The sequence below is a fragment of the Salvelinus sp. IW2-2015 genome, linkage group LG30, assembly GCF_002910315.2.
Source record: "Salvelinus sp. IW2-2015 linkage group LG30, ASM291031v2, whole genome shotgun sequence".
Classification (NCBI taxonomy): domain Eukaryota; kingdom Metazoa; phylum Chordata; class Actinopteri; order Salmoniformes; family Salmonidae; genus Salvelinus; species Salvelinus sp. IW2-2015.
The window spans coordinates 4166561-4176683 of record NC_036869.1 but is presented as its reverse complement, the minus strand read 5'-3'; the positions used below and the strand labels follow the sequence as shown (position 1 = coordinate 4176683).

General features: G+C 44.0%; 1 protein-coding gene across 1 annotated transcript; it reads right to left on the bottom strand.

Annotated features, from left to right (window-relative positions):
* Nucleotides 1-4704: 4704 nt before the first annotated feature.
* LOC111955233 (transcriptional repressor scratch 1) lies at nucleotides 4705-8761 on the bottom strand. The gene is made up of 2 exons (XM_023975393.3): nucleotides 7976-8761; nucleotides 4705-6918 (listed from the first exon to the last, which is right to left on the bottom strand). The coding sequence occupies exons 1-2, from the start codon at nucleotides 8088-8090 to the stop codon at nucleotides 6179-6181; spliced, it is 855 nt and encodes a 284-aa protein (XP_023831161.1). The 5' UTR covers nucleotides 8091-8761; the 3' UTR covers nucleotides 4705-6178.
* Between the last annotated feature and the right edge of the window lie 1362 nt (nucleotides 8762-10123).

Sequence of the window (10123 nt, the reverse complement as noted above, 5' to 3'; positions counted from 1 at the left end):
ACACACACACACACACACACACACACACACACACACACACACACACACACATATGACGGAAGCATTTCTAATGCTTTTGGAAATATTTGCCTAGCTACAGCACTTGCCCTTTGAAAAAATGACTCTACTAAAAGGACATTGAATCTCATTTATTAACGTTTTAAATACCCATTCATTTCTATTCAAGGCAGTATAATATAATAGCTATCCTGTGAGAATGAAGACACTATTGTATTGAGCTAAACGTGTCTGGGTGGTAGAAATACCTCAGGAGAGGAGGGGAAGACAGTTCTGGGATGTGCGAGCACACAGAGTGCTAAATCGCCTTGTACGACAGAAAATAGACACACCAGTAGAGACAGATTGTGCTAAACACACCAGTTGCTACCCCTGGTATTCAGTCCAGAGACGCTTTTCACATCTCCTCCTCTCAGCTCAGATCTAAACTGAGCACAAGAAGCTCTTCTGAAGGCAAACCTGGGTTCAAACACTATTCTAAACCATTTCTAATACTTGATCTGTGCTTTATTGAGCTTGCCGGGCTTAATGGACCAATAGAATAGTCCCAAAAACAGTCAACCCAACCCATCTGGCACTCCAGGCAGACTAGAGCAAATGCTGAAAGTATTTGAAAGATTTAGAATAGTATTTGAACCCTGGTGTGCTTGAAGGCTGAAGCCAGACGCCCCATAGCTGCCAGCCCAATGTGTGATTTTCCCTCCCACACTGTCACATACATGCTGCGTGTGTGTGAGTCCTGTGAGCCATTTACACACGAAACACGTTCAAAACAATCTGTTTCTCCTCTAACCTGGCCATGGAAACACGCCACACTGTTCTCACACCATACAGGAAATATGTCTTGTTGATGACGTCCCATCAATACGCACTGTTGGGAACACAAATAGTGTTTGTTTCCTTACTTTAGGACTGAAATGTGTAGAAATAGAAAAATGTGTAGAAATAGAAAAACAATAAATATAATAATAAATAATAATAATGTAATAAATGAAATGGGTAAAGTTTGATCTCTAAAATCTGTGTGTGTGTGTGCGTGCGTGTGTGACATCAGCTGAATCAACATGCATGCGGATTGGCCGACCTGCACCTGTCTGCTGTTTAAGTAATGGCTTGTGCTGATGCAGCCCTCCCAGCACAATTACCCTGCGCCTCTGGAGACAACAACAACAACAGCAAGGCAAGCCCCCTTCTCTATCTCTCTCTTTTCCCAGCAGCACATAATGACCCTCAGGCTTAAGGGGTATTACCTCAAGCTTTACCAGGTCAAAGGTCAGCTATCTGAGGTACATCTAAGTTGAGTTAAAGACAGAGGCTGCTCCAGAGACTGACAGGGGGCCACCAATAATAATGATCAAAATAAAACATCTCAGACATTTTGATTGAAACTGCATAAATTCCCAGTGGGAGCCATCTCTCTCTCTCTCTCTCTCTCTCTCTCTCTCTCTCTCTCTCTCTTCCTCTCTCTCTCATCTCTCTCTCTCTACTCTCTCTACTCTCCTCCTACTCTCTCTCTACTCATCTCTCTCTCTCTCTCTCTCTCTCTCATCTCTGGGCTCTCTGGCCAAAGCTATAGTTGGCCTATGAATCTGACTGAGGAGACGGCTGATGCCATCGAACATCGTGAAATAAATATTCCCTCCAAGTGGCTGCCGATGTGACTGCAGCCCGTCCAGTGTTGACCGCGACGTAAGCAACTGATTTACAAGGAAATTAATGCGATTAATTGTCCATAACTTATCCGCGGCACGCCTCGCATAATCATTTCATAATTCATGCCCGTTTCGCGCGAGGGAAATGGCATGTGACATGACCGACAGCAGAGTTTTGTTATTGCTATTAGCAATAACTTTACGGAGCCCCGCCGATAGAAGGCTGAGGGCCTGATGCCATGTGGCCCCTGATGTGCGTGTCGAACCATGCCAGCTAGCCCATAATCTCTGCCATCCACAAGCTAGCTTTAATTCAAAGTCGCTGTGCTGACGTGTCTGTCGCCTATGTGGCCCTCGGTGGCAGAGAGCAGAAGGACGACGATGACGAGAGGAGAGGAGGACTGAGGAGAGGGAAGAAGAGAGAGAGAGAGAAGAGGAGAGAGAGAAGAGAGTACGAGACGGGACAGAGGGATGAGGAGAGCAGAGCGAGAGAGAGGGAGAGAGACGAGAGAGAGAGGAGATCGACGAGAGACGAGACGAGGAAGAGAGAGGATGAGAGAGAGGTAGAGAGGAGCGAAGAGAGAGGTGAGAGGCGAGAGAGAGAGAAGGCGGAAGAGAGAGAGGAGAAGAGAGAGAGACAGACAGAACAGACAGACGACAGGACAGAGCAGAGACAGACAGCACAGACAGACAGACAGACAACAGACAGAACAGGACAGAAGGACAAAGACAGACAAGCAGACGAGACAGGACAGACGACAGACACGAGACCAGACAGAGAACGACGAGAAGTACGAAGACAGACAGCAGACAAGACAGACAGACAGACAGGACAGAAGACAGACAGACAGAACGAAGGACAGACAGATCAGACAGAAGACAGAAGCAGACAGACAGACAGACAGGAGGAAGTGTCTGCGTGGAGGTGTGAGAGATAGTCTAAAATTAGAGCTGGATTGATATGCTGCGGGTTGATTGCACTGGGGTTACGCATGCCCTTCACCGTTGACAAACAAGACGCGAGAGATGCCAGTGATTAATCTGCAATCTCCCACAGGTTTTGTGGTTTCTGATGGACGGGTAGGGTCGTAATACGCCACACACTTTTCATCCACATTTCAGCCATACACGCAACACACGACCACCACGACCACACACACCACACACACCCACACAGCACCCACACACACACACACACACACACACCACCACACACACACACACACACACACGACCACACAACACAACACACACACACACACACACACACACACCACAGCACACACCACACACACACAAAACACACACACACACACACACACACACACTATCAAAGTAGTGACTATAATAAGGCCCTGTATGAATGTGTATGATTGGGAATCTGTGCAGCTAGTGGCGTCATTGTTCGGCATCATCATTAGATATTTTTAAACTGGCACACAGGCTCGGGGAGTGGTGGGGAGGCTCTGCACTTTTGGCCTTCCAGCATAATAAAGGTTGTGACTCATGATGCTGCAACACAGCTAGGGAGGAGTAGTACACTGCTCAGTGCTCATAGGCTACTCCTGTGTCTGCATTGCTCACATTTCCTCAAACTGCACGTCAACGCACCAACCTTCATTTCCTTCCATCACCAGCTAACCTAATAGTCTTATGCCATACTTCCTCTATAAGCTCTCTCCACCTCAGCTGATGCTGAAGATGATTAAGTCATCCAATGCAGCATGACTGCAAATGACCTTGACTTCTGTTTCCCCTCGTGCTTCATTTGACACACTTTTAATGTAGAACCTGTTCAAATCAAATTGTCCATGATTCAAAACATGTAAAGCACCTATTCAAAGCCATGCCATGACATCTCTCTCTCACTCTCTCTCTCTCTTTTCTCTGTCTCTGTCTTTATCTTTCTCCCTTTCTCTCTCTTTCCCTCTCTCCCTATCTCCCTCTCTATTTCTCTCTCTCTTCCCTCCATTTCATGTTTCCCCCCAAAAATCAAGGCAGTCTATTCTAATGAGTGTGGTGGGGGAGGTTGTGTAATAGCGAAGCATCCACATTAACTACCCAGTAATGAACCTGTTGTTTTCAGTCAATCGGCAGGAGACGCTTTGAAGCAAGCGCTTTAGAGTCGCGGATAGATAACTGCTTCAGCGGGGACCTTGGAGAAAGCCTGCAGGCTTATTCTTCCCCAGTTACCGAGCAGCATGTCTGCTCAAGGTTAAAGTCATACCGCTGACATCACCAAAACGAACCTGCTGCAGGCCTCGAAAGCAAACAATTCAACTTTAAGGTCTATTCCATTAGTAAATAAAGAGCTCTTGACCTCCGCGTGATACCTCCGGCCCACTGGGCACACACCGGTTGATCAACGTTGTTTCCACCTCATTTCAAGGTGCTCAAATTATGCTGAGTAAAAGGGAAACCGGATGCGGAATTCGTTTGATTAGGCCTAGGCAATTTCTTTTACATTTCAATTAGGCTACTGTAGATTTTTTGGAACACGATAACATATTAATTCGTGGAGAGATGTCATACATGCAGAGATTTATTTTGAAGTCGCAGTGGCCCAATTGCAAAACCCATATTTCGGACAAACATTTATGAAAAGAGAAATCGAATAAATAATTCAAGAGATATCATTACATTATCACGTATTGTTTGGATTAAACAGTAGAAGATGTGATGACCTCAAACGATTCCCCCTAAATCACGTGGTGTGCAACGAAGTATGTAAAGCAGCCTCTTTGATCAACAGATGAGCGTTTTGCGTCACCTAAGTCAGCCTCACAGTGTCAACAAGAGCTTTCAACAGTGCTTGTTATAGCAGAAACATGCTGTTGCATTACAGCACATGCTCCTGACGTGATCCGCTGCCATTTCAGAGTCTGAAGCCTTGCACACAATCCAACACTGAATTAGAGCACAACACAGACAAACACTTCAGGAATGAACAACGGAGCCTAAACATCATACAGAACTACATTTTCTACMTATCTGATTTCTCTAAATGGTTTAGACAAACATGAACCACATCGTGTTAGATCTTTATTCATTCTTTATTATGAAGTGAGACAAAATGCCCGGTGCCATTGTGCTTTACATCGTTCAAATACTGGGCAGAAAAATCCCAGGGAAAAGAACTCCAGAAATAAGATTCATTTGATTCTTTACAGATTGTAGAAATATCATATTCATCAAAGGGTTATGTACAAGGCGTCTTGCAATAAACAGTTATTTCCCTTTGATCGGCATAGTACAAAAACAGAGGTTAGCCTATAGCTAATACAAGGCCTTTCTACCTGAATCTACTTATTGTGCTACTATCTTTAAAAAGTTGAATTGTTCATAGTATAAGGAAGTGCTTTAATAAGATGAATGGACTTTATCGTGGCTAGAGTACGGTCATCTTATTGTGTTGATCATTCTGAGCCCTGGTGCAGTGAAAGTTATCTTGTAAGTGACCCCTAAACTTACTTGTCCACCTGTGAGAGATGTGATATGGGGTAGCGCCGCCGTCGTTTGGGTCTCGGGCGATCGTTCCACAGACTTGGTGGTGAGATGTTCTGGATTGCTTGGAACTATTTTTAGATCAGCACCAGAAGTCTACGTTCTAAGACTAAGATAAATACGAGGCAGGCAGTGCATAACCATTTACAAAAGGACCTCTCCCAGCCCACCCCATGGGCTTATCCATTCAATACTACACTCACTGGCGTTTCCCTGATAGGCCTATTCCATGTTTGTATGACTACTAGAGTACTGGATAAAAGGATTGTGTGTGTTGAAAATGTCATAGTTATTACTCATTTATGTTTTACAAATACCATGCATTATTGCTCTATAGTTCTTTATGATGAGACTCCCGAGAAATATTACCGACAGATTACATCTAGATTTTGGCGAAAATCCTAAACTTCATAAAATTGGCATAGATTTCATTATCATCGTTTTTTGCATGCAATATGTTTATAAAGTGGCGAACAAAAATAAGAGGATATTTAGAAAGTGGCAAATGCTTTGGCATATTCATGACGAAGGCTTGCAAAACAATACTAAATTAAAGTGCAAATGAAGATTCGACACAAAATGTAAGTAAAAAATAAATAAAGTAATAGATAAATACATAAATAAGTGAATTAATAAATAGGTTTACCTCACTACTGAACACTTTTGTGGCCATTGGCAGTAATACAATATTGCCCAATACTTAAAAAAGGTTTGACCTTTGAGAGAAATTAAGACATTTTCAATGTTCTATGAGCTTGGCAAACACATTAAATTTCGACTCATAATAGTTGAATAAGTTGTTGTTGTTATAACGATCAAGGGTGGATAGCCCATGGAAAAAAGTTTGGGCAAGCTACATGCGTAATCCAACATTTCCTTAGTGATGCTGTTTGCTGCAGTAGTGGATAAAACCTGTGCTGTCACCATGGAACAGGTTGTCTAGGGAATAATATAGGGATGCCGTTGGAAGAAGTTTCATAATGTGTTAATGGATACTATAGAAGTCAGTCGTCAATGGAGCTCATAGGTGAGAACTCTCCCTTAAAGCAGGCGGACTCGTAGTGCTTGTTCAGGTAGGACTTTAYAGCAAAGGTCTTGTRGCATCTCTTYCACTTGTAGTGCTTGAAYGCYGAGTGKGTCTGCATGTGAGCGCGGAGGTTGGAGCGGTCGGCGAACGCCTTTCCGCAGTGTGCGCATCCAAAGGGCTTCTCGCCGGTGTGAGACCGCATGTGTCCCTGCAGCAGCCAAGGTCTACTGAAGGCCTTGCTACATATGTCACACTTGTGCTTGAGGTCGTGGGTGAGCAGATGCATGGCCATGGCGGGCATTGACACGTACACCTTCCCACAGGTCGGGCACTTCTTGGCCATCTTGCTCTCTAGGCTACGGTGGGTCTGCTTGTGCCGGCTCAAGTTGGAGGACGTGGCGTACGTTTTTCCGCACTCGTTGCACGTGTGACGCTGTATGGTCCTGGGGCTGCTGATGGCTTTTCTCCTCGACCTTCCGTCCGTGATGAAGAAGGCGTCTACGGTGTAGCCCTCGCTTACGGCGGTGTCCCCGTTGATGTACCCGGAGGAGATCTCGGACTGGGGACTGTCAGGCTGGTCCGAGTCCGGTGCTCCGTAGTCGCTGTGGATGCCGTCGCTGTGGATACCATCATAGATGGGGCTGGGAGAGGGGACTTTAATGCCATTGTCACTTTCACCGTCATAGACAGACGGGGTCATGTAGTCACTGATGTACCCTATAGCGTTGAAAAGAACAAAAAACGGATTTAATTATTTGTGGGATGAGGCCTACTGATTACACATTGGGTGGATTCTGGGCGCTTTATTCATGTTAATTGATGCAACAGTGCCATTCTGCCAAGTTGTAGGGCTTCATTTCTGACTCACAGCGCGTTAGCTCTGCAGCCTATTATTTCAGTAATTTACAGTTCCAACAGAGGTGGGTTGAAAGACGTTGACTTCTTTTGAAGGTCTTTTTCTACATCACTCCACCCCAAAAAATCAATATCTCTCTATTTCAATTAGTGTGCTAACCCATTTAACGACAAAGGCGGGAGGGGAATAATATCACTTCAGTAAGCCTATTATTGCATTTGCCGTTCTGACAAAGATCTCAGAATATAGGTCGATGTGCACCACTGAACGTACACATAGCCTGCACTTACATCCAGGGCTATAGGTTACTCCATGACCAAGAGATAGGAACACGCATGAATAATCTATAAAATGTACTTCTGGACAAAATACAGTCTGGTTATTCACGAGTACGCGAGTACGCTCACTGTATGTTTGAAAGAGCGTAAATAACGTCTTAAAACATGATCAAGCGTTCGTTTAAAAGACGGACAGACTCTCTCTCCCTCCCTTTTGTACGTCTGTCTCCGTGTGTGGCTATGGTAGTGTGCTTGTACTAATTATCCAAAAGGGATATATTATAACTCAGTATTCTAATCTACAGTATCTTGCAAACTTGTATGTTGTACACTTGTGGGTTGATGCAGCTCAATTGGGTTTTAACCTCGTGTGCTCCGCTGTAGAGCACTTGAAATATCCCTGCCTCGGAAAATGTGCAGAGTCGACAAAAATACAACATGTGACTGTGTTGGATACAATGTGACCGCGGGTCAGCGAAGCTCGATGTGCAACAAGCTATCTGCACGCACACAGGCTACAGTCAACGCTTAATAGGCTATACACATATAAGACCAAACAATATATGATAAAACATTGTCTACGCAGATAAAAGACAGTGTAGCCTATTAACATAAAAGTAACAGGTAATAACAGGTTTACCTTTTTCATGAAAGCGGAGGCTGAGGTCGGACCTCACTCTACCATAATGGTTATCCAGATCAGCAGATGAAAAATCATCGAGCTTAACCTTTTTGACCAGAAAAGATCTTGGCATGTTTCCACGTTGAACAAAATAACACTCGTCCGGTGGTTAAGTCTATCACTCCTCATGCAGGGCTGAGGAAAAGGGGCTGTATAGACGGGCGGAATCGCTTCTTCGGTTCGCCGATTTGTGTGTGATCAGATGCCAGCACAGGGGGAAAAGCCTGAGTGAGACCCCTTCCGAATCCTCACGCTGCTACTCCTTGTTGAGCTGCTGATTTTCGTGCGGCAGCGCCTTGTTCCGCTGGTCAGAAATGCAACTTCAGCACTGGATAGCTCCCTTTCAGTGCTGCGCGCCTGTATAGGCAGGCAGGCAGGCTTCAGCACTGGACAGCACACCCGCAGCAAGAGATCCGTTCTTTCGCTCTTCTCTCTTTCTTCCTTCCTCGTGCAGCTGTCCTCAGTCTTCTTACAGTTTGACCGTAGAAAATAGGCTGGTAACTGCTTCCAGGATTTGTCTCGTTTTGAACTTCAGAGAGTATATCACAGCCCCCACGTCAATATTTGCCACTCATTGTATAAATAATCACAAAGAAGCCACATAGATGAAAACGCTTTGTCTCAGCATTAGCTCCGGCTCTCTCCCCTTTCTCTCTTTCTCTGTCCTGCACTCTGTGAAGGTCTTGGGCTTTCTGAAGTCTGTTGATCAGCTGTTGGGATTTATAGGGCTGCGATCAGGTGGGAGATGGAGATGGAAGTGCCTAATTTAATCCGTAAAAAAAAAAAATCTCCCGGGACCAACATTGGACTAGGATGATTTATTAATTTGGTGAGTCGTCCACGATTTCTCTTTTTTTCCGTGTATAACAAATAGTCATGTTTTATCATGATGGTGACTATTATACTTTTGTTGTAAATCATCACAGTAAATGCTAAACTATGACAAGGAAATCAAATCAAAATCAAATCAAAGTTTATTGGTCGCATACACAGTAGATGTTAAAGAGGGTGCAGGGAAATGCTTGTGTTACGTTTCTTAACAGTACGGTAGAAATGGCAAACAACAACATGAATAATAATACAAAACAAGAAACAAGAAATCACTAATGTCAGGATGAATCCAGTCAACAACTCAAACATCACTGTAACAGTAATCCAGATTCAACCTATGCGTAAATACACCATAAATATACTGATAATGATATAGAATAATAGTAGGCTATAGGATATTTTTGTGTATTATTGTAGGATTTCATTTGTGCTATATTTTCTAACTAACACATTGAGCATTAAACATTAAAGAAAAGACTGCATCTTCTACCACTTTTACAAAATCTGCCCGCCCGCTTAATGTTTTCAAACCAARGCTGACGCTAACCACACAACCAAAGACTGGATGTGGCCGGAGGCTTGCAGGTTACTCTTTTACATCACACCCTGTAAACCAATAGTGTTATTTTTATGCAAATCGCAGGAGCTGTGTACCAGAAGGTCCTTTTCCTCAATGATTCCTGTAGGAGCCATATGTGCGCAATTAACGGGGATCCAGGAGCAATAGTATCCTTGGTTGTTTGACATGGTGTTCTTTTTGTTCTTTACTGCAGCAGGATGCCTTTGTGTTTGTATTAGTGCCCGGCTAGTCCCCCGCTTGCACTGTGCCATAGTATGGGTCAAATGTGCACTGCAGTCCGGATATGCTATACAAGTTTTGATATGACTTTAATAATAAGCATAGGCTACGCTCATATTCGGCTACCACTGTTGCCTATACTGTAGGCTATGCTTACCTTCGACAGAAATAGGCATACTGTAAATATATGTTTACTTTCGTCAGAATGAAATAAGCACAATCTGTCTATTTTATGTGTGAAGGTTATTGTTTTTATTGTATTATTTCTTAGCCTCAGGGATATAGCCTATGCTTTTCATGCTGATGATAGCAGTTCATAACTACTGCAGATTCACTCCTGACCCTGTCTAGCACACCATATAGAGAGGACTATAAACAACAAAGCCGCTCTCCACAACACCGCGGAAACAGGGCATAAAATCACCTTGTTTTGCGGTTAACAAACTCCCCCGTACCCTGAGGATAGCCATGAGGGG